This window comes from Mobula hypostoma, chromosome 1 (assembly GCF_963921235.1).
Source record: "Mobula hypostoma chromosome 1, sMobHyp1.1, whole genome shotgun sequence".
Classification (NCBI taxonomy): Eukaryota; Metazoa; Chordata; class Chondrichthyes; order Myliobatiformes; family Myliobatidae; genus Mobula; species Mobula hypostoma.
In genome coordinates, this window is record NC_086097.1 from 142,569,862 (window position 1) to 142,595,124 (window position 25,263).

At 42.2% G+C, this 25,263-nt stretch overlaps 2 protein-coding genes across 7 annotated transcripts in view; both read left to right on the forward strand.

The window, feature by feature from the left end:
• Positions 1-6,224, forward strand: part of zgc:162816 (uncharacterized protein LOC571260 homolog) — a 70,949-nt gene extending 64,725 nt beyond the window's left edge. For all 3 annotated transcript variants that reach the window (XM_063040214.1, XM_063040266.1, XM_063040271.1), the window contains exon 8: positions 3,380-6,224. In XM_063040214.1, coding sequence (XP_062896284.1) covers positions 3,380-3,469 — 90 coding nt within the window. In that variant the 3' untranslated portion in view covers positions 3,470-6,224. The remainder of the gene's footprint in view (positions 1-3,379) is intronic.
• A 17,878-nt stretch (positions 6,225-24,102) lies between these two features.
• The window catches only part of LOC134341972 (tumor necrosis factor receptor superfamily member 16-like), a 29,714-nt gene continuing 28,553 nt past the window's right edge, over positions 24,103-25,263 (forward strand). Inside the window, exon 1 of one of the 4 annotated variants that reach the window (XM_063040001.1) lies at positions 24,103-24,257. The gene's annotated coding sequence lies outside the window, so the exon portion shown is untranslated. The remainder of the gene's footprint in view (positions 24,258-25,263) is intronic. The other 3 variants (XM_063039946.1, XM_063040139.1, XM_063040072.1) reach the window with 3 other exon arrangements.

Genomic DNA, 25,263 nt, shown 5'->3' on the forward strand with positions numbered 1-25,263 from the left:
TAGGTCTGGAATCCAAAAAGAAGCGGAGAGCTTTGAGACCTTCCTGATGGGGGATGGAAGTATATAGGGACTGGACATCCATAGTGAAAATAAAGCAGTGGGGGCCAGGGAACTTAAAATCATCGAAAAGTTTAAGAGCGTGAGAAGTGTCACGAACATAGGTAGGAAGGGGGGACAAGGGGGGATAAAACCGTGTCGAGGTATGCAGAAACGAGTTCGGTGGGGCAGGAGCAAGCTGAGACAATAGGTCTGCTAGGACAGGCAGATTTGTGGATCTTGGGTAGGAGGTAGAAACGGGAAGTGCGAGGTGTGGGAACTATAAGGTTGGTAGCAGTGGATGGGAGATCCCCTGAGCGGTTAAAGTTGGTGATGGTGTGGGAGACAATGGCCTGGTGCTCCTTAGTGGGGTCACAATCGAGGGGTAAATAAGAGGAGGTATCCGCGAGTTGTCGCCGTGCCTTGGCAAGGTAGAGGTCAGTACGCCAGACTACAACAGCACCCCCCTTATCGACAGGTTTAATAGTAAGGTTAGGATTAGTGCGGAGGGAGTGGAGAGCAGAGCGTTCCAAAGGAGTGAGGTTGGAATGGGAACAAAGTGCGGTGAAGTCGAGACGGTTGATGTCCCGTCGGCAGTTAGCAATAAGGAGATCCAGAGCAGGCAGAAGACCAGAGCGGGGTGTCTATGAAGAAGAGGAGGGTTGAAGACGGGAGAAGGGGTCATCGGTGGGGGTGGAAGAGTCCTTGCCGAAGAAGTAGGCTCGGAGACGGCGGAAGAAGAGTTCCGCATCATGGCGAACACGGAACTCGCTGAGGGGTGGGCGAATGGGGACAAAGGTGAGGCCCTTACTGAGGACAGAGCGTTCTGCCTCCCCCTCCCACTTTCAAATCCCTTACTAACTCTTCCTTCAGTTAGTCCTGACGAAGGGTCTCGGCCTGAAACGTCGACTGTACCTCTTCCTAGAGATGGTGCCTGGCCTGCTGCGTTCACCAGCAACTTTGATGTGTGTTGCATGAGATTAGTCATCATGGCTTTTGAACTTAATAGGTATTTTGTGTCAGCTTTCACTGAGGAAGACACTAATAGGATGCCAGAAATGCAGGAGTGTCAGGATGCAGAAGTGAGTGCAGTTGCTATTCCTAAGCAGAAGGTGTTTGGGAAGCTGAAAGGTCTGAAGGTAGATAAGTCACCTGTACCAGATGGACCTCACCCCAGGGTTGTGAAAAAGGTGGCGGCAGAGATTGTGGAGGCATTAATAATGATCTTTTAAGAATCACTAGATTCTGGAATGGTTCCAGAGGACTGGAATATTGCAAATGTCACTCCACTCTTTAAGAAAGGAGGGAGGCAGAATAAAGGAAATCATAGGCCGATTTCAGTGGTTGAAAAGGTGTTGGTCTATTAACAAGGACGAGGCTTCAGAGTACTTGGAGGCGCATGACAAACTAGGCCAGAGTCAGCATGGTTTCCTTCAGGGGGAATCTTGCCCGACAAATCTATTAGAATTCTTTGAGGAAATAGCAGGCAGGATAGAGAGAGGAGAGTCACTGGATGTTGTGTACTTGAATTTTCAGAAGGGTTTTGACAAGGTTCCACACATGAAGCTGCTTAACAAGGTAAGAACATGTGGTATTACAGGTAAGATACTAGCATGGATAGAAGATTGGCAGACTAGCAAGAGGCAAAGAGTGAGAATACAGGGGGCCTTCTCTGGTTGGCTGGCGGTGTCTAGCGGTATGCCAAGGGTCCGTGTTGGGCCTGTTTCTTTTCCCATTATACGTACATGATGTGGATGAAGGAATTGCTGGCTTTGTGCCAAGTTTGCGGACGATATGAAGGCAGATGGAGGGGCACGTAGTGTTGAGGAGGCAGGGTATCTTGTAGAAGGACTCTGACAGATTGGGAGAATGGACAAAAAAGCGGCAGAAGAAATTTAGTGTAGGGAAGTGCATGTTCATGCACTTTGGTAGAAGGAATAAAATGTGAGCTATTTTCTAAATGGGGAGAAAATTCAAAAGTCAGAGGTGCAAAGGACTTGGGAGTCCTCATGCAGGATTCCCTAAAGGTTAACTTGCAGGTTGAGTCAGTGGTAAGGAAAGCAGATGTAATTTTGCCATTTATTTTGAGAGGACTGGAATGCAAACACAAGGATGTAATGCTGTGGCTTTATAAGACATTCATTAGATCACATTTGAAATATTGTGAGCAGTTTTGGGCTCCTTATCTAAGAAAAGATGTGCTGGCCTTAGAGAGGGTCCTAAGGAGGTTCACGAAAATGATCCCAAAAATGAAAGGAATAAAATATATGGAGCACTTGATGGCTCTGGCCTATACTTGCTGGAGTTTAAAAGAATGAAGGCGGGGGGGGAATCTCATTGAAACCTATTGACTATTGAAAGACCGAGGTAGAGTGGATGTGGAGAGGATGTTTCCTTTAGTGGAGGAGTTTAAGACCAGAGGGCATAGTCTCAGAATAGAAGGATGTCCATTTAGAACAGAGATAAGGAAGAAATTCTTTAACCAGTAGGTGGTGGAATCTGTGGAATTCATTACCACTATGGCTGTGTAGGGTGTCATTGGTGGAGGTTGATAGGCTCTTGATTAATCAGGGCATCAATGGTTGCAGGAAGAAGGAAGAAGAATGAGGTTGAGGGGGATAATAAATCAGCCATGATGGAACGGCAGAACAGACTAGATGGGCCAAATGGCCTAATTCTGCTCCAATCCCTTATGATCTTATAGTCTTGTCATGTCTGAGGCCTCATCAGCAGCTGAGTAAATCTGGTGACTTTGGTACCTCACTGTTACCATTTCATGGCACTACACCATTTGCTTGTCTCACCCACACCACTTGTTTGCTCTGCCCATGTCCTTGAACTCTTCCTCTCCCTTTAAATTTCCTTCATACACTAAATTTGACATTTTCTGCCTCACCTTCCATTCTCCTGCAGATTCTGAAAATGTAGAAATGGATGAGTATTTCTGAATAAATGCTTGTTGTGTTTTGTACAAATCATGAAGTAATCTCACATTTGTCCATTTGTTTCTCCTTCCCCCTTTGTCTCTTCTCTGACTCCTTTATACAATCTCTTCATTTTCATCCCATTGTTCCAACATCTGTTCTCCTCCCTCCATAACCTTTTAATCTTTCCTGCTGTACTCTATTTCCCTCTTAAATTCGTTGCTCTCCTTTCTGTTCTATCTACTTCTGAATTCTCTCTGTTTCTTTATTTGTTTTTCCCCATTTGTGATGACTTTCTTTCATACACTTTCTGCCTATTTGATTCATCTCTCTCTCCCCCCCTCCCTCCCTCTCTTCCTCATTTTCTCTTACAATCTCTCCTTCTATCTTCCTGTTTCTTTTTTTTTCCCTCCTGACAGGCCTGTGCAACTGCAGCAATGCATCCCGTCTACTACGTGCATTCGGAAGGGAAAATTATAGCTGAATGGAGACCAACACGAGGCTGGTAGAGATGTTGAAGAACATTTTACCGGTTGCTTGGCAAACAGGAGAGAAAGCATACAAATTTAGGCTTAGAAGTTCATCATTTTTTTTTTAGGTCAAACAGTTACAATGTCCCTATTGCTGTTTTCAAAAACTCTCCAAGGTATTATTTCCAAGGTGGTGCAGAGGTTCTATTTTGTGTTCTCTGTGTTCAATGGAAAGCTCTACTGACAAAGTGAGGAAACTTCAGTTTTGATAAACACCATTATTAGACTGATACCTGGAAGGACCATTTGGCTGCACTGCAAAGAAATAAAAAGTATAGATATTTATAGAGCTCTTCATGCCTTTCCAGACACCTGGAGGTGAGTTTGCAGAGTTTTGTAGCTCACTGTCTATAGAAGTGCCTGACCCTTAAATAACATTGAAACTTAACCATCAGTATTATTAAAATGCCATGCCTTTATGAGAGAACATCGCTGGTTGTGATTCTCACAAATGTAGTTGAAAATCTCACCTGAATCGAATTTTGGATGTCGCACTATTGCAGTTGAGTACCTCTTATCTGAAATAACAAAATCTGAAAAACTCCGAAATCCAAACTTTTTTTGAGCGCTGATGTGATGTCAGAAATGGAAAATTCTACAAGGTGCTGGAAGGTTCCCAGGTGACATTCAGGTCATTGAGCACCACAGACAGTTCTGAGAAGTGACCTCACATATATGACGAACAGAGTTTAATGAAAAATAGAAAAAAAACATTGCTTAAAATGGCAAATGAAGATCTAAATCATATATTGTAAGAGTGGATTCATCAGTGTCGGAGTGGACGTATGCCACTTAATGATATACTGATCATAAAACAAGCAAAAATCTATCATGACAACCTAAAAATTGAAGGTACTTGTAAATATTTAGCAAGGTGGTTGCAGAAATTCTAAGAAGAGGCATGGCATTAAATTTTTAAAGATTTGTGGTGATGACGTGTCTGCTGATCACGAAGCTGCCGAGAAATTCATTAATTAGTTTGCCATGATTGTTGCCGATGAAAATCTAACATGTTGATCGGCTGCATTAGTACATATGTATGATGAACAAGTGAAAGACAAATACTGCTTAACAGTTGCACATAAATTCAGAGTCAGAAATGATAGCAATCCTGAGCTTTCTCATCATATATTCCAAAATCTTAAAAAATCTGGAATCTGAAATACTTCCGGCCCCAAGCATTTTGGATAAGGGGTACTCAACCTGTGTTAATATCATTTGTGTGACTTTATTGAGAGAGGAACAATGCTAGGAGCTCATGTTTAATATCCTTATTAACGATTAGCGTGGAATCAAATGAAAAGATGTAAATTTGGTCAATGGTACATTGATACATGTTATGTCTGTTTCTTGGGCCAAGTGTAGGGACATTTTAGGTCTGAAGTCTTACAGATACACATCAGTTAAATCTTGACTGCTAAAAAAGATGATAAGCTCTGGACTCCTAAGATGAAATACTGAAATAAAGCTTACCGTGTCAACAGCCTACGACCTCTGGGTAAATTTCCTTTTCATTTCATGGAATTTTACTTTGTTGAAGATTGTGTTTTGCTCTGTTTACACTTTTCTTATTCTTTTTCCATTCACCCTCATGTTAACCATACCTCCAGAGATCCCTTTTTCAATATACTTTAAGGTTTAAAAATGATTTGTAACTAGTAACTAGCAAAACAAATGAGGGAGAACTAGTGTCCATGTGTATTTGGACTTTTGGAAGTCTCTGATAAGGCACCATGCAAGAGGTTATTGAATGTACTCTCTAGAATTTGCAAGAAATGAGAAGTGACCTCAATAAAATGTATAAAATTCTTATGGGTCTTAACAGAGTGAATGCAGAGATGATGTTCCTCATGGTTAGGTCATCTAGAACTAGGGATAACTGTGTCAATGTAATGGGTCGGAAAAGCTCCTCATCAAGAAAGGAGTATATAATTGTATTCTCTTCGTAAATGGCTGTGGAGGCAAAGTCAGGATGTTGATAGATTTTTGGATATTAAGGAAACATAGAAACTTAGAAAATAGGTGCAGGAGTAGGCCATTCGTCCTGCCATCCCAGGAATCAATCTGGTGAACCTTCTTTGTACTCCCTCTATGGCAAGGATGTCTTTCCTCAGATTAGGGGACCAAAACTGCACATAATACTCCAGGTGTGGTCTCACCAAGGCCTTGTACAACTGCAGTAGTACCTCCCTGCTCCTGTACTCAAATCCTCTCGCTATAAATGCCAGCATACCATTCGCCTTTTTCACTGCCTGCTGTACCTGCATGCCCACTTTCAATAACTGGTGTATAATGACACCCAGGTCTCGTTGCACCTCCTCTTTTCCTAATTGGCCACCATTCAGATAATAATCTGTTTTCCTATTTTTGCCACCAAAGTGGATAACTTCACATTTATCCACATTAAATTGCATTTGCCATGAACTTGCCCACTCACCCAACCTATCCAAGTCACCCTGCATCCTCTTAGCATCCTCCTCACAGCTAACACTGCCACCCAGCTTCGTGTCATCCGCAAACTTGGAGATGCTGCATTCAATTCCCTCATCCAAGTCATTAATATATATTGTAAACAACTGGGATCCCAGCACTGAGCCTTGCGGTACCCCACTAGTCACCGCCTGCCATTCTGAAAAGGTCCCGTTTATTCCCACTCTTTGCTTCCTGTCTGCTAACCAATTCTCCACCTACACCGATACCTTACCCCCAATACCGTGTGCTTTAAGTTTGCACACTAATTTCCTGTGTGGGACCTTGTCAAAAGCCTTTTGAAAATCCAAATATACCACATCCACTGGTTCTCCCCTATCCACTCTACTAGTTACATCCTCAAAAAATTCTATGAGATTCGTCAGACATGATTTTCCTTTCACAAATCCATGCTGACTTTGTCCGATGATTTCACCACTTTCCAAATGTGCTGTTACCACATCCTTGATAACAGACTCCAGCAGTTTCCCCACCACCGACGTTAGGCTAACCGGTCTATAATTCCCCGGTTTCTCTCTCCATCCTTTTTTAAAAAGTGAGGTTACATTAGCCACCCTCCAATCCTCAGGAACTAGTCCAGAATCTAACGAGTTTTGAAAAATTATCACTAATGCATCCACTATTTCTTGGGCTACTTCCTTAAGCACTCTAGGATGCAGACCATCTGGCCCTGGGGATTAAGCAGGGAAGATGGCTTAGTGCAGGAAATTGGTGCTGAGGGAAAAGATAATTTTGCTATGTGAATGCCACATGGAAGATGTATTAGATAGACTTTCATCTGACAGTTCCTACGTTTCTCTGATACTTCACCTGAACTCCAACATTATCACAGAGAAACTGTCTTAAAAAATCTCAAAAATTGTTACTCAGTGACAGTACCCAAAAGGAAAATAGTTATTACAGATGGGAGAAATTCCTTGTTCAATCCGCAGGTTGTGCTGATGTACTTGCACACGGGGTGCATGTTTCGGCATCCACCAAATCTGGGAGAAGTTAAATTACAAATAATTTGGGTGAGTATCAACCAACTTTCCTACGCGTGGTTCATAGAAGATGGTGCCTTCTGGAAACATGAAAGGCAGATGAAGCATAAATCAATTCCACCTGCAGTGCCATGCCTAGCACATTTGGAGAGTTTGCCCATTCTGGAATAATTGAGTGACATACTGGAGGAGTCTTGTTCAAGCAAAAGAACCTCTGTGAACAAATTGCAGTTTTGAGGGAACAGAAAAGGATTGTATTTGTTTCATTAGGTATGTTCAATTTATGTTAGTTATTGATTATTCTTGTCTGCTGTATTGTATCACCTATGAGTGTGAGCAGGTGAAAATGCTCTAGTGAATCAAGATGGTTCCTCCCCACTAGAACAGGAACACTCATCAGTTGTACAGAAACATGTTCCGTGAAAAGAAAATCAAATAAAAATACATTTGAAACATTCGGTTTTACTTTCTTAGACGCTTTTTGTGGGTTGTTATAGATTGCAGAGGAGAGTTGTCAGTTCTGGATGGTGATTTGGAACCATTTTAACTTGTTTTAGTAGCAAGTTAGGTACAATTTGCCATTGTGGCTGTGTTACTGGACTGGTAAATTAGAGCAGTGGTTCTCAATGTGGTCCATATGGCTCTCCAGAGGGCCACAAGTAAAAACAAGAAACAGGGGAACACAGGAGTTTCTGAATGGGCCCTGGTAAGTGTAAAATAAAAAATAAAACAAACTGTGCAAATACAAAAAGAAAGCAAAAAGAAAAAAGAAATAATAATAAATAAATATCAAGAACTTGAGATGAAGAGTCTTGAAAGTGAGTCCAGTTCTGTGGGAATAGTTCAGTGATAGGGCAAATGAAGTTATCCCCTCTGACTCAAGAACCTGATGGTTGAGGGGTAATGGTGATGTCGGTCCAGACCTTCTTCCTGATGGCGGCAGCGAGGAGAGAACATGACCTGGATGGTGCGGGTCTTTGATGATGGATACTGCTTTCCTGCGACAGTGCTCCGTGTAGATGTGCCTGATGGTGTGGAGAGGCAAATCAAGGGTGGTGACAAATGATGATGTCAGTATCAGGGTACTCAAAGCCTGTGCCCCTCAGCTATGTGGAGTACTTCGCCATGTATTCAACCTGAGCCTGAGGCTCTGGAGGGTTCCTGTACCGTGGAAGACGTCCTGCCTCGTCCCTGTGCCGAAGACGCCGCACCCCAGTGGCCTCAATGACTACAGACCGGTGGCATTGACCTCCCACATCATGAAGACCCTGGAGAGACTTGTTCTGGAGCTGCTCCAGCCTATGGTCAGGCCACACTTAGATCCCCTCCAGTTCGTCTACCAGCCCCGACTAGGAGTTGAGAATGCCATTATCTACCTGCTGAACCATGTCTACGCCCACCTGGACAAGCCAGTGAGCACTGTGAGGGTCATGTTTTTTGACTTCTCCAGTGCGTTCAACACCATCCGCCCTGCTCTGCTGGGGGAGAAGCTGACAGTGATGCAGGTGGAAGCTTCCCTGGTGTCATGGATTCTTGATTACCTGACTGGCAGACCACAGTACGTGTGCTTGCAACAGTGTGTGTCCGACAGAGTGATCAGCAGCACTGAGGCGCCACAGGGGACTGTCTTGTCTCCCTTTCTCTTCACCATTTACACCTCAGACTTCAACTACAGCACAGTCTTGTCATCTTCAGAAGTTTTCTGATGACTCTGCCATAGTTAGATGCATCAGCAAGGGAGATGAGGCTGAGTACAGAGCTACGGTAGGAAACTTTGTGACATGGTGTGAACAGAATTATCTGCAACTTAATGTGAAAAAGACTAAGGAGCTGGTGGTAGACCTGAGGAGAGCTGAGGTACCGGTGACCCCTGTTTCCATCCAGGGGGTCAGTGTGGACATGGTGGAGGATTATAAATACCTGGGGATACGAGTTGACAATAAACTGGACTGGTCAAAGAACACTGAGGCTGTCTACAAGAAGGGTCAGAGTCGTCTCTATTTCCTGAGGAGACTGAGGTCCTTTAACATCTGCCGGACGATGCTGAGGATGTTCTATGAGTCTGTGGTGGCCAGTGCGATCATGTTTGCTGTTGTGTGCTGGGGCAGCAGGCTGAGGGTAGCAGATATCAACAGAATCAACAAACTCATTCGTAAGGCCAGTGATGTTGGGGGGATGGAACTGGATTCTCTGATGGTGGTGTCTGAAAAGAGGTTGCTGTCCAAGTTGCATGCCATCTTGGACAATGTCTCCCATCCACCACATAATATACTGGTTGGGCACAGGAGTACATTCAGCCAGAGACTCATTCCAACGAGATGCAACACAGAGCATCATAGGAAGTTATTCCTGCCTGTGGCCATCAAACTTTACAACTCCTCCCTTGGAGGGTCAGACACCCTGAGCCAATAGGCTGGTCCTGGACTTATTTCCTGGCATAATTTACATATTACTATTTAACTATTTATGGTTTTATTACTATTTAATTATTTATGGTGCAACTGTAATGAAAACCAATTTCCCCCGGGATCAATAAAGTATGACTATGACTATAAGCATATAGGCTGGGCTGTATCTACTACTTTTTATCGGCTTTTCCATACCATTGATATTTCCATACCTGGCCATGATGCAACCAGTCAATATACTCTCCACCACACATCCATTGAAGTTTGTCATAGTTTTAGATGACATGCTGACTCTTCGCAAACTTCTAAGAAAAATAGAGGCACTTATGTGCTGCACCCAGGACAGATCCTCTGAATTGATAACACCAAGGAATTTAAAGTTGTTGACCCTCTCCACCTCCGATCCCCCAATGAGGACTAACTTATATATCTCTGATATCCTCCTCCTGAAGCCAATAATCATCTCCTTGTCTTGCTGCAATGAGTGACACCAGTCAGCCAGAGTTTTCAATCTTCCTCCTATATGCTGATTCGTCACCACTCTTGATTTGGCCAATGGCTGTGGTGTCATTGGCAAGCTTAAATATGAAGTATGAGGCACCTAGAGTACTGTGAGCAGTTTTGAGACTCTTATCTAGGGAAAGATGTGCTGACATTGGAGAGGGTCCAGAAGAGGTTGATGAGAATGATTTCTGGGAATGAAAGGGTTAACATATGAGAAATGTTTGACGGCTTTGGGCCTGTTCTCGGAGTTCAGAAGAATGAGGTGGGATCTCGTTGAAACCTATCGAATATTGAAAGACCTAGATAGAGTAGATGTGGAGAGGATGTTTCGTATAGTGGGTGCGTCTAGAACCAGCCTCAGAATAGAAGGGCCTCCCTTTAGAACAGAGGGGACAAGGAATTTACTTACCCAGAGGGTAGTGAATCTGTGGAATTCATTGCCACAATTGGCTGTAGAGGTCACCTCATTGTGTATAATTAAAGTGGAGGTTGATAGGTTCTTGATTAGACATGTTGTCAAAGGTTTTGGGGAAAAGGCAGGGGAATGGGGTTGAGAGGAATAATAAATCAAACATGAATGGGTAGGCTCAATAAAGTATCCTATTCAGAGCTTTGAAATAGTTTTATTTTTCATCTACACCCATATATAAAACATTATATTAACATATAATATCTAAACCTGTGAAAGCCTAACTATTGACTGTATATTAGAATAATTAGTACAGTTGACCAAAAAAAATATAGCAACTAATGGATACTATAGAAGATGAGGGCCACTGAGGTAAATGAAAGTCATGTGGGCCACAAGCAGGAAAAGGTTGAGAACCACTGATGTAGAAGAAATTAATTCATGATCTCTATGTAACAGTAATAATCTGCATAAGTGACGCTAGCTGTTAGATTTTCTTTAATACCCTTACAGGTTCCCTTAAGTTCTTTAGAAAAGGAAACATGATGCCCTGAACCAGTTTGGATCATTTTCAATGCCAGTTTTACAAACACATGGTTGATTCTAACTATTCATTAAATTGCACTGCGATGCACTCAGTTGTATCACTATCTTCTCAGAATGATAAATGACAGTCGTGCCAGTGACCTCCTGAGAATGAATTAAAATAACGATTTAAGTCAAATGTTGAGATTTCTTTCTCAAAATCTTCCTTTTTCCTCAGCCAGTCAGTTCAAACCTTTTCAAGACAAATTACAGTCCCTATAAAAAGTATTCACCTGCCCCCCCCCAGAAGTTCATGTTTTATTGTTTTACAACATTGAATCACAGTGGATTTAATTTGGCTTTTTTTTTACACTGATCAGCAGAAAAAGATTCTTCCATGTCAAAGTGAAAACAGATCTCTACAAAGTGATCTAAATTAATTATAAATATAAAACACAAAACAATTGATTGCATAAATATTCACCCCCCCCTTTAGTATCACACACCAAATCATCACTAATGCAGCCAGTGGGTTTTAGAAGACACATAATTAGATTAAATAGAGCTCTGTTTTTTGCACACCTGTGCAGAGTCAAGATGTTTCAATTGTAGTAAAAATATACTTGTATCCAACTTCTGGAGAGTCACTATCCTGGCAAAGACTACACCATGAAGACAAATGAACACTCTAAGCAACTCCAGAAAAAGGTTATTGAAAAGCACAAGTCAGGAGATGGATACAAGAAAATTTCCAAGTCGCTGACTATCCCTTGGAGTACAGTTAAGTCAATCATCAAGAAATGGAAAGAATATAGCACAGTTGGAAATCTGCCTAGAGCGAGCGATCCTCAGAAACTGCACAAGAAGGGGACTACTGAGGGAGGCCACCAAGAGACCTATGACAACTGTGGAGGAGTTACAAGCTTCAGTGGCTGAGATGGGAGAGACTGTGCATACAACAACTGTTGTCCAGGTACTTTACTGGTCGCAGTTTTATGGGAGAGTTGAAAAGAAAAAGCCACTGTTGAAAAAAACTCACACGAAATCTCAGCTGGAGTTTGCCAAAAGCATGTGGGAGACTCTGAAGTCAGCTGGAGGAAGGTTATAAGGTCTGATGAAACCAAAATTGAGCTCTTTGGCCATCAGACAAAACACTATATTTAGTGTAAGCCAATACTGCACATCATCAAAAACACGCGCCGTGAAGCATGGTGGTGGCTGCATCATGCTGTGGGGATGCTTCACTGCAGCGGGCCCTGGAAGGCTTGTGAAGGTAGAGGGTAAAATGAATGTAGCAAAGTTCAGGGAAATCCTGGAGGAAAACTTGATGCAGTCTGCAAGAGAACTGTGGCTTGGGAGAAGAGTTGTTTTCCAGCAAGGCAATGACCCCAAGCATAAAGCCAAAGCTACATAGGAATGGTTTAAAAACAACAAATTTAATGTCCTGGAGTGGCCAAGTTAGAGTACGGACCTCAATCCAATTGAGAATTTGTGGCTGAACTTGAAAAGGACTGTTCACTTTGACACAAAACAGTCTTTTGACACGATCAGTGTCAAAAAAGCCGAATTAAATCCACTGTGATTCAATGTTGTAAAACAATAAATCATGATAACTTCCATACGGGGTGAATACTTTTTATAGGCACTGTATATTTCCATATCTGGGTATATATTTTCTGCCTCTCAGACTCTGAATGGCACACAAGGAAACTTGCCATCTTTTTCTGGTATACCCCTTGCAGAGTTTTAGTTTTATGTGTTGGTTCTGTGATGATTGATACTCTGATTTTTTATTCTGACTGCAAAATTTCCAATTCTCATCCTCCTGCTCACCTTGATGTTATTCCATAAGACCATAATCCCATAAACCCATATGATATAGGAGCAGAATTAGGCTATTTGGCCCAGTGTCTACTCCCCAATTCCATCATGACTAATTTATTATCCCTCTCAATCCCATTCACCTGCCTTCTCCCCTTAATTTTTGCCATCCTGTCTAATCAAGAAATATCAGCCTCTGCTTTAAATATACCCAGTGACTTGGCCTTCACAGCTGCTTATGGCAATGAATTCCACCGATTCACTATGCACTGAAGAAATTCCTCCTCATTTCTGTTCTAAAGGGCCATTCTTCTCTTCTGAGGCTGTGCCCTCTGGTTCTAGGCTCCCCCACTATAGAAACCATGTCCACTCTTTCTAAGGCCCTCCATTGGTCAAGGTCAACCATGGATGTTCTATCATAGCTGTTGGTACACAAGCCAGTATTGCAAGCCAGGGCTGTACAGTATGGGGAGCATGCTGTTGTCCATACAACAGAGACCACTACTATTTGGCACCAGCAGCATTGCAGGAGTTGCCAGCCGACGTTGACCTCAATGTAGGAGTGCCTTTGTGACTCCAGCTTTGGATTTTCCCCTCTGGGTTTACTCCCAAAGCCTTCCCTATGAGTGGGTATAGCTGCAAGGCAGCGGAGGTTAGAAATCAGAGTCTTCCTTCTCTTGGATGAGCTGCCAACTACAGCTAACGAGGTCCATCTGTCTGAAGCGGCTGGTTTTAAGGTGCCAGTAATCTGCCTTTGCCCCTTCTCCTGTCAGTGAAAACGGTTCTGCTGGGCTTAGTAGCTAATCTACATATGAAGGTCAGTAGCTAGACATCGTTGTAAGAGACTATTTCAGACGCATGCCATTAGGAGCATTTTTTATATAGGCATCCGTCAGTCTCATGAGACCATGGATTTGTGCCTTGGAAGGTTTCCGGGGTGCAGGTCTGGGCAAGGTTGTATGGAAGACCAGCAGTTGCCCATGCTGCAAGTCTCCCCTCTCCACGCCACTGATGTTGTCCAAGGGAAGGGCATTAGGACCCATACAGCTTCACACCAGTGTCATCGCAGAGCAATGTGTGGTTAAGTGCCTTACTCAAGGACACAACACGCTGCCTCAGCCAAGGCTCGAACTAGCGACCTTCAAATCACTATAAGAACGCCTTAACCACTTGGCCACATTGGGAGCATTAGTAGGAGCTTATCTCCACCAGCCCACCCCTCGGCTCTGACAACTTTAATGAACCTGACTCTTTCTAGGCATTTCACTATTTGATGGGTTCAATGAGAACATTGCCCCCTCCATTCTTCTAAACTCCAGCGAATACAGACCCAGAGCCATCAAACCTTCCTCATACGTTAAACTTTTCATTCCCAGGATCATTCTCCTGAACCCCCTCTGGACCCTCTCCAGTGCCAGCACAACTTTTCTTAGAGAAGGGGCCCAAAACTGCTCATAATACTCCAAGTGTGGTCTGACCAAAGTCTTATAAAGCCTCAGCATTACATATTTGCTTTTATACTCTAGTCCTCTAAAAATGAATGCAAACATTGGATTTGCCTTCCTTGCCACTGACTCAACCTGCAAGTTAACTTTTAGGGAATCCTGCACGAGGACTCCCAAGTCCCTTTGCTTTTCTAATTACTGAATTTTCTCCCTATTTAGAAAATAGTCTATGCCTTTATTCCTTCTACCAAAGTGCATGATCGTACCCTTCCCTATGCTATATTCCATCTGCCACTTCTTTGCCCATTCTCCTAATCTGTCTAAGTCCCTCTGTAGATTTCCACTCCATTCATTTTGAATATTGGCCATACCTCAGTAGTAGCACTTTGGCCTCTATAAAAGAAAATTGTGGATTTAAGCACCATTCCAGAGACGTGGGTACACTGATCCAGTGTAGTACTGCTGCACTTTCAAATGTGTGCTCATTTGGACAAGATGTTAAACTGAGGTATAGTTTTCCTTCTCACGTGCCTGTAAAAGATCCCATGGTGAGGAGTGGAAGGTTAGTGGACACTGGCTGGTAGTCATGATCCTATTATTATGCTGCAACCAACATTACTGAAATTAATCTTCTCATTATTGTATTGTTTCTGGTAACTTTCTCTGAAGTGGTTAAGAAGATTACCACAACAACTAGACTTCAAAGATTCTCATTGAATGTATATACTATACGATATCTTTAAACCTTGAAATAAGCTTATAAGTGGAAATACTTCTTGGTGCCTTTTTCTCAACAGTTTATACATACGCGTACTGCAAAATATTAATTCCCATTGCCCACCTTGCAAAATCCTCCCTGAATTCGCCTTACCAATGCCTCTATAACAACAGTCATGTCCCCCTCCCACATCCCTGTCAGCCCCTAATCTTGACAATCAACAGAATTTTTAAACAAAATGGCTTTAGGTTTTATACATTGCTTTACCTTACGTGTTACTCACTGAATTCTGACTAAAATAAAAACTGTATTACAAAGCAATTACTTAGGCTAAACTGAGGCAGGAATACTTTTGAGCAAGATGTTTTTATCACTGTCCAGTTTTGGTTTCTCTACTGCTGTAAATCTTCCCAGTCCTCCCCAGGAGGAGGGTCTAGTCCTGTAGTGCACACATACACCTCCGGACATCAGTACACTGCTTTGATGTTGGGGCATAAGCTATTGTTAGGCAGGAAGCTTCCATCTGTCACTTCAGACAAGAACTCCCTCCAGGGGGTGAGGGGAACTTCAATAGATTACAAGCGGCTGCAGTAAACCACTGTTTGTTGAATGACCAGGAGAGGAAAGTGTTAGGGGATGGGCACGGAAGGAAAAGCAGATTTTAAGACTAGTACATGATCATTTGGAGTTTAAAAAAGAGTATAGACGAATGATAAGAAGATCCAAAACCAGCTCATTTACAGATGGGAACCTTCTTCATTTAGATTCATCAGGCTCCTGAACCAGCATGGATAACTTCACCCAACTCAACTCAATTCCTTAATCTACACACCAGCTTTCAACGACTCTACATCTCATGTTCTCAGTATTATTCATTTGTTAATTTGCATAAGTTGTCCTCTTTTGCACATTGGTTGCTTGTCAGTCTTTGCTTATGTATAGTTTTCATAAATTCTATTCTATTTCCTTATCTTCCTGTAAACCCCTGCAAAAAAATGAATCCCAAGGTAGTATACGGTGACATAGATGTACTTTGATAATAAATTTACTTCGACAACTCTGATGGTTCAGTTAGTTAATGAACCACCAGATCTGGAGTGCAGATGCATAGATCAGCAAGATCCCAGGCCATCTCCTTGTCTGAGTTGACATTCAGTTGATCAACAGGAATGAGCCAAACAGTAAATGAGGAAAGGTATTGTTCTAGATTATTCATCCAAGAGATCATGACAAGATAACATACGTACACACAACATGGAGGAATTAGAAATGATCTTTTATACTTTATACTTCATAACGTAAAGATGTAGCAGACAACTTGCAAATGGTAGGATCCCACAAAGGAAAAAGAGGTAATGGCTATTTGAACTCTTTCCATGAGGTTTCTTAGCAACACACACAAGATGCTGGAGGAACTCAACAGGTTAGGCAGTATCTATGGAAGGGAAGTAAACAGTCCGAGGCCCTTCATTAGGACTTCAAAATTGGCAGTAAGGTACTTTGAGATGCCTTGAGGCTTCAAATGAATCTGTTTTGTGTTTCTTTAACAGTTTCATGATTCATCACAGGTAATTCCAGGTCAGTCATGCATGGAGATTGCATGAATTAACATATTTATCTTCTTTCCTATCTTTTCTGCTGTTTTTACCTCAGTCCTCAGAAACAAATCCAACATCCAACCATTGCTTCCACTCCAAAACCTGTACATGTTTGCACAAACATATGCTGGAATCTGGAGCCAAGAACAGACTTCTGGAGGAATGAGCAGTCTCTATGGGGGGAACAGGGGAAATTGCTGTTGACATTTACATTTCTCCCCCCTTCCTCCACAGATGCTGTTTGGTCTGCTGAGTTCCTGCGGAGGTTTTGCTTTTGTACAATGTTGTAGTCACCACATTCATGCCCATCTTTCCAAGGACTTCTTGTTCGAGTGCCTCCAATCAGAATTTTTGCTGTACCATAGTAGCAAAATGACCCTCATTAAAGACACAAATGAGCTCCGATATGACTGTGAGAACTTCCCAGCACCACGTTGGTTGGGTGTGTAGATGAGTGATGGAGTCTGGGGGATGTGTTGAGAACGTAAGGAGAACGTAAAGTGGGATGAATGTATGATTATTATGATACAACAATAGGATAATAACTGAACTTTTTTGTTGTTGCTATTTTTGTGTGATTTTGATCGAGGTGGACAGGCCTGTGGCCTGCAGATAACAAAGATACAGTATTTTCCACATTTAATCTGAGGAACCAGTTCTACCTCATCAGCACTTCTACGATCTACCCCTCTAAATTGCCATTAAGTCCTTGATGTGCACTAGTTTATTTTAATGAAGTACAGAGTACTTGGAAGAATGTAGCTATGGTTTTCAGTTCCCACTGTATTGTTACCTGGTTACTGTTTCCTCCCCCCCACCCCCCCAGCAACTATCTGAAACTGAATGGAAACTTTTTTCACGTTTAAGTAATCTCCTTCAGTTTTACACCCTTGGTTATCTCAGCATCCTTCCAGTCCTCCCTTGTTCATAACTGGATTTAATCGCTGTCATTAGCCACTAAGCTGTCAGCTGCCTAGGCTCGAATGGCTGCAATCTCCCTCTTACACTCTTCTGGGTCTCTCTTTGTTTGACAATGCTCTGATGAAGTCTCTCCGAATGTTTTGCTGCATTAGAAACGCTATATAAACACAAGTTGTTAATGTTGTGTTAGTCCCTTCCCCTGCTTGCATTGCAGTGCTGTAAAATTACCTCTTAATTGGCCACAGTTTATATGGCTGGAGCAGACAAGGAGAAGGTTCACGTGTGAATATGTAAAGAGGGTTGGCGAGGGGCAGGGCCAACGCTGGGTTTGATAGACGAGTTGTATAGTCTACCCTTTTCCATCCAGCATGTTTTTATAAAGCTTACTCTGTATTTCCTGTGCTGGAACTCAGAATGCTTCAAAGGCACCGAAAACCAAACCAGGCTTAAGTACAGGAAACCTAGCCTCCAGGCCTCTAAACAAAACCCACCCCTTTAAAGCAACACTTCTCTCCATAAATTTAATATGAAGCAGCTCTAGTAAAACAAACCATGTGAGAGACTTTAAAAAAATGTACCCCTCATACATTTGATCATTTTTATGTAAAATATTAAAGGAGTAGATTTGATTTATTGAATATATAATATAAAACTGGAGTCTTTTATGTTATAATTATTCTTGAGGTATAGCTGTAAGCATTAATACACAGCTGCTCTTACTGGCTATTTCTAGTTACCCAAATTTGATACAACTGAGGGACTTATAAAATTTCCAAAATAGACTTCTTTCATGAAATACATGAACAAGAAGTACAAAAAGCAGTGCATGGATTTCTTTCACAAACAAGAGAATATCTGCAGATGCTGGAAATCTGAGGAACACACACAATGTGCTGGAGGAACTCAGCAGGCCAGGCAGCGTATATGGAAAAAAGTATAGTCGACATTTCGGGACCAGTCCTGCGGAAGGGTTTCAGCCTGAAACGTCGACTGTTCACAGTTTTCCATAGAAACTGCCTGGCCTGCTGAGTTCCTGGAGCAATTTGTATGTGTTGTATGGATTTCTTTACTTTCATAGCATTGTATAGTTTATATACTTACATAGTGCTATAAGGTCATACATTTATAGCACTAGTATATTCTATGTCCACGCTGCATTACACCCCATGAGGCATTTTTGAAGAATACACACATTGGTAGATTGAGAAGCTTTTCCACAGAAGCCAGCCAATCACTCCATTCAGTGGTGACAGAACCTTAGCCTGCAGTCTTTCCCCACAAAGCCTTTGTGTTGGCTGCACTATGCTTCAGTGTGTTCGTTAATATGTATTCCTGCACCTGGAAAGTGCCAAGCCCCAGCAATCCCCTATAGACATCTTGTACTGGAAGCGCAACCCATTTCATGCAGACCAAAGTGAACTTTTCAGAGTTGATGATTTTCCAGCACACTTGATGCTTGTCTCAGTATGTGTCCTTAGGAACAGCCCTTATATCAGAATGGAACACAGTTGTTTGGGATGAACTTTGACTAACACCCTTGCATCCTTTTATTGACCTTCTTTGCATTATTCACAGTCCCCAAAGGGGTGATCTCAACTTCATCACAGCAATTTTAAAAGCACCATTATTGTGGTGAGATGTTAACTGTGTAGGAGAGATCTGAAGGGGAAGGAGTCATTCTCACTGCCAGCCATGTGAGGTCTTCGTTGCCCAATGGCAAATTCTGCTGATGAGGTGTTCCACCAAATAGTTCTGGTAGTCTTCTCAGGCAACCATTCCACAGGATCCATCATGTTCTTCTCCCATGCTGACCACTGCCTGATGGACTTGCGGATGAAAATGTTTTTTCCTGAGAGAACGTTTCGACAAAGGACAGGCAGCGCAGCAATGTTCAACTCAAAAGAACATGGCATGGCAGAAAGGTCAGGCTCATCCTTCACGACACCAGAGACAGTGAAACCTCAGCTCAGAGTGACACTTGGTGCTAGTGTACTTCAGTTCAACATACAGTTTGAAGTAATCACCCACAAATGTGCCCATCAGGGCAAGGGCAATGATGAGCGTGCTCTCCCACCCATTTCTCTGGACACTTGTGCATCGTGCAGGATATGTGCCATACCTGCATCATCAACAGCAGCACCGAGAGCATTTTGCACCTGATGGGCAAGTTCTTGGCCACCACTGAGAGGGAGTACACTCCCCTTACCAGATCACTTCACAGCCCAGATAACATGTTCATGTGGGACTAGAAGTCAAGGTGGTTAAAGCCTTTGTTTTTAAATCATTCCAACTTTTGAGTTTCAATTTTTTTAACTGAACTCAATTTTTTAAATTGCTGTGCTGGGAGATGAACACATTGTTCTCAGTGTAGTCTCATAGCTGGGTGAGAATTTATATTTTGTGCCAAAGTCAGATATGTAGAAGAGCAGATCTGGATGGATGATTCCGAGATCCAAAAGTCTTCGGCACCTGTAAAAAAATTACAACGAGGAGAAGTTACAGGGGCTGCCTATCACTATGTAATCCCTATTAGAATAGGAGTAGAGGGTAGAATCTGGCATAGAATACCTATCCCCCCCTTCCCCCCCTCCCCATAGTGCATGAAATTGCTCAATCATTTGAAAATTGAGTAGTCTTCTGTCAAGTCTCTTCAACATAATTTAGATTGGAATTCCTGCATATTAAATACTGTGTATGTTGCAGTGTCAGATGCCTAGTATGTTGAATGTAATGCAAGAACACAAGAAACTAAGGATATCCACATTTGAATTCATGCCTGAGATGTTTCCACTTTTAAAAGTTATGTCTCTTACAAAATTCTATGTGTGTTGAAAAGTCAAACAAAGGATTTGTCCATTTATATACCTTTGCAACATCAGGACACCCCAAAGAGCTTTACCACTAGTAAAGATCTTCTACAACATCATCACTATTCAACCCAGTGAAATAATTTGCATATGCCAAAATGCACAACCAGCAGATGATAATCATCAGGTAACCCACTAAAGGCGACCAAAACTCAGTAGTGTAGTACCGTCTTGGCTAAGTACAACACTGTTAACACTAATTCATTTCTCAACTGTCTTGGGTGGAACCTCGAATTTCTAGCTCGAAGACTAATGTGTTATCAACTGAGTCAAGTGTGACCAAAGTCAAAAAGCTACAAGTTGGGTCACTCCTCAGTTCAGTTCAATAACACTGAAATATTCTTGATTGTTGTAGAGAACTTCCAGTCATGCAGTTCACTGAAGCTAAGAAAGCAAAGTCATATGAGACAAGGTAGGTGAGGTTTTCAGTTAATTGTCTTTATTGAGTTGGGTAGTATGATAGATAAAGAAATAGGTTCTATCTTTAGCTCAGAATCCCTTGCAAATCAGAGATTCACATTCCAGACTGGTGGCAAACGAGCCTAACTGGACTGTCTGTCCACATGATAGCAGGCAAGAGCATGTTGTGATGTATCTGGTGTGGCCAAAGAAAAAATAAATGCTTCTGTTTATATAGCATTCTTTGACTCCGGATTCACCCTAAAGCAGTTTGCAGGCAAGGAAGTACTTTTCTGTTGGAAATGCAGCAGCTAATTCGTGAACGGTAAGTTCTCACAAACACTAATCTTTTCACTTACAGTTTTGATTAAAGGATGAATATGAACTAAAACACTGCAGATAGTTTGCCTATTTTTTTCCAAAATAGTGCTGTGAGACCTTGTAAGTTCACTAAAGAATGTAATCAGACATCTCTCCCAAAATGACACCAACTTACTACATATGTATATAGCCTCTTCAGTATTGCAAAAATACCCTAAAATGCATTAAAATTATCAAGCAACATTGAAAGTCTAGCCACATAAGGATATATAAATAAAGATGGACAAATGTTAGTTCTATGGAGTTTGTCTTTATGGGATCTCATAAAAGAGGAAGGGAGGTAATGGAATGCTTTAGGGAAATTTCAGAGTTTAATGCCTCAGGATCTGAAGGCACAGCTGCCTGTGTTAGAGTAATAAAATTCAGGGATGAGCCAGGGTGGGGGTGGGGGTGGGGGGAGGTGAGGACTGTAGGTATTTTGGAGGGATAAAGACCAGAAGGAGATTACAAAGATAGTGTGGGGCAAGGCAATCAAGAGAATTAACATCAAGGCATTCCTTAACCAGGCTCCATTAAGAATGACAGCACCACAGCAGAGCCTCGGCCTCGGCTCTGCATTGACGTGTCAGCCTAAGGTTTTTGTGCTGAAGGCTCTGGAGTAGGACTTGAGCTCACCATCTTCTGAGTCACAGGGCTACTAACTAAATCCAGACGAGATAATCTGCTGTAAATCACCGTCTCACCTCACTCATATCAAGGGTGGCTGCTTAGGGTCTTTACCCCAGCAAGGTACAGACCCTAAGCAGCCACTCTTGATTTGAGTGAGGTACGGTGAGGTACAGCAAGAGGTTAGTGCGACAATATTATGGCTGGCTCGTGGTGTCCTGGAGTCTGGAGTTCAATTCTGGCGCCATTCTGTAAGGAGTCTCGGTATATCCTTCTGGTGGAATGCATGGATTTTCTCCAGGTCCTCCCTCCAGTTTTCTCCTAGAGTCCAAAGATGTACCGGGTAGGTTAATTGGTAATTGTAAATTGTCCCACGATGAAGTTAGGGTTAATCAGGTTTGTCAGGTGTAGCTGGGGCAGCGTGGCTCAAAGGAATAGAAGAGTCTACTCTGCGCAGTATCGTTAAGCAAATAAATAAATCAATAAACAAAATGAATGAAGGAGTAACAGTACAATTAGAGAAAGTGTGGGAGGGTATGGTTAAAAAGAGAGGAGAGCTCATGCTTTGAATTGTTGCTTTGCCTTCTGGACTTCAAACATTTCCAAAGGAAGTGATGTGTTTGGTGTTATTTTAAGTTAAGTTCACCCAAGTCATAGTTTGAATCTAAAAACAGCAATAGAAAAAAAACAAGATTGACAGTTCAAACTGAGAGTACTGAACAAATCTGTCAGGTTAACATTTGGGGAATGTATAGCTCTAGGCAACCCAAGTAATAATCAGCTTTCCTTTGCCTAACACAGTAGTGAGGACACTAACTGATAAAATTAAATTCTGCACAATGACAGTCTTGTGTTTGTGCTGCACAATTTACGACTGAGTTAGGAGTGAATTAGCCAACCTCGGATCTCACTTCTGATCGCTATCCTTTGTCAATAGAGCACTAGCAGGCAATTCAGCCTGTTGTCTGTGTCACCATTCAACCACATCAGGGCTGACCTGAACTCCAGCTGTATGTAAGCCTCATTGTTCCTGATACCCTGGTTCCATTGCCTGGCATTCCCCTAGTCTTGAAGAACTTAGCCTTTTGAAGGATGGAGTTCAAGATTTCTGTTCCTTTTGTGTGAAAGTGGCTTTTTAACCTTAATTCTGCATAATCGAGCTAATTTTAAGAACATGCTCTCTTGTGCTGGTTCCTGAATGAGATGATTTTGTCTTTTCTGCAACCTCCACTTGGAACATTTGGCCAAACTGAGTGAGGAGAAGATTGTTGTGTATAGTCTAACCAAATGCTTGATCTTACACAGGAGTATCTAACCCACCTGAGACTATTGTGTAAGCACCATGGCTACAGGGACTTGCGTGTTTCAAGAAGATCATAAGACCATAAGATTTAGGAGCAGAATTAGGCAATTCAGCCCATCAAGTCTGCTCCATCATTCCATCATAGCTGATTTAGTATCTCTCTCAATGCCATTCTCCTGCCTTTCTCCCATTACTTTTGACACCCTGACTAATCAAGAACCTATCAACCTCTGCTTTAAATCCTTCCGCTTTCAGAAACTATGGCATGCTTGCCAAATCCCATTCTTGCTTGCGATATCTGGCACTTTGAAACTAATTGAATACCAGTGGAACTTCGCCTTCAGAAAGTAACATTTCTGGACAGAAGTAGTGAAAAGAATTGGTAAGATGAATATAAGATCGGAAAAGTATAAACTGTTTTATCCACGAGAAAGGGGGCGTATTCTGTTGTGTTAAATTGTGTTTAGCTCAGTCAGAATCTTTGTCATGGAGTTAAAGAGTGCAATCTTGAGCCTCACTCCACAGTCATAAGCACATCATCTAATGCAACACTTTAGAACTTCACTGTGTGTGAGCTGCATGGCTGATTGTGTCATGTATGAAATGTTACATTGGCACTCCATCTGCACTCTTAAATGGATATAAAGGATCACATAGCATTGTACCGAGATACACAATGCTGGAGGAACTCAGCAGCTCAGATAGCGTCTATGGAGGCGAATAAACAGCTGACTGTTTCTTCCAGCATTTTGTGCGTTATTCTGGATTTCCAGAATCTGCTGAATATTTTGTGTTTAAGTCTTGAGATGTTGCAATAGTTTGCTGACAAACTGAATTTACACCTCCATCAACAATATCAAGTACACAACATTCATCTTCATCGATATGTGTGGGATATTGGCAAACATAAATCGACTTCTTTTATATAATTGTAACTACCACGTTAGTATAAAAATAATTTGCTGTCAAATTATATGAGAGCTTCTCTATAAAAATCAGTTCTTATTCTCTTTGAGGTTTTCCTTTAGTAAAACAATCCAACAAATCAGTTTAATTTGATGTTTAATAGTTAGACAATTTAAAATCGCAAGCGTGTGTGGTGCAGCTTTAAGAGACCACGCTCGGGAACGGGATTATTATCTCCCGGGGAGTTATAATACTGCAGCTCCCAGCCAATCACCATGAAAGTATGTTCCCCCTACCTTTTCCCCTCCCTACATTAGTACCACGTGGGGTGGAGGTTTAACTCCCTCCCTTTTTTTTGTTGAAGATATTGAAAAGTGACGAAGTGATTGAGTCATTGAAAGACGAGAACGAGAGAGGGGTAAAAAGAGACGGGAATCATAAGAGAGTGGGGCTGAAAACCAGAGGGAAACAGTACACACGTGAGTAAGAGAAGCTTATTCACTCTAAGGTTTCGGGCTTGTCCAGTTTGTGATTTAAGATCTGTCTGCTCTTGTGTGTGGAGTGGGGGGAGGGGGTTATTAAGGTTTGCCTTGTGCGAAGTGAAGGATCGCTTGATGTACTGTGAGACCGAAGACTTTTTTTTTGCCTAGTGTGAGACTGGAGGTTTCTGGCTCTCCAGTGCAGTTTCATCTTTCCTTGTGCGCTTTTTAGAGTTTATCCAGTGCGCGTGTAATGTTTCCCTTGTGTGAGATTGAATGTTTGTCTAGTTTTGGGTGCATTAGTTTGCTGTGTAGTGTAGAGTTTGTTCAGTGTAGGGACAGTCTGCCTGGTCAGCGGCATAATGTTTTCCAGTGCGGAGTTAATTTACCTGGGGTATAATATCCGTGGGGCGAGGTGGGTCTTTTTTTCTTCTTGTAGCTATAACGTTTGTCCGACAAGGGGGTGAGTTTATCTGGCGCGGGGATTTCTGTTGGTCTGGTTTGGCATTTAGGACCGTGATTAATCTGTGCCTGGTGTGGACTTTATGGTCTCCCTGTGCGAGATTCGGTGTTTGCCTGGGTGGCATTTATGGTTTGCCTGGTGGCGGTTTGACGATCTGTTCAGTGCGTGGTTTGGAGTTTCCTTTGTGGTGTCTTCTATCTGTCTCAAGAGTGAGTTCTAGTCTCTCTTGGGCTCGGTAGATAGCTCTCTCTTGTCTATGTTAATGGTAGGTAACTGGAACCCACAACCAGGAGAGGAGGTGGGAAGTAGAGGCATTTGAATCAGCAGCTAAGCATGCAGAGAATTGAGGAATATAGATTACAAGCATATGTGTAGTTTAAATTGGCGTCAGGGTGGGTACAGACATCGTGTGTGGAAGGGCTTGTTCCTGCTTTATATATTGTGTGCACCCTCATTTGCCACCTTGTGAAGTTGCCATACTGCTAACACTGGCTCCAGGTCTAGGAGCAGAATTGTCTGATACCAGGACAAAAAGAGATTACCATGG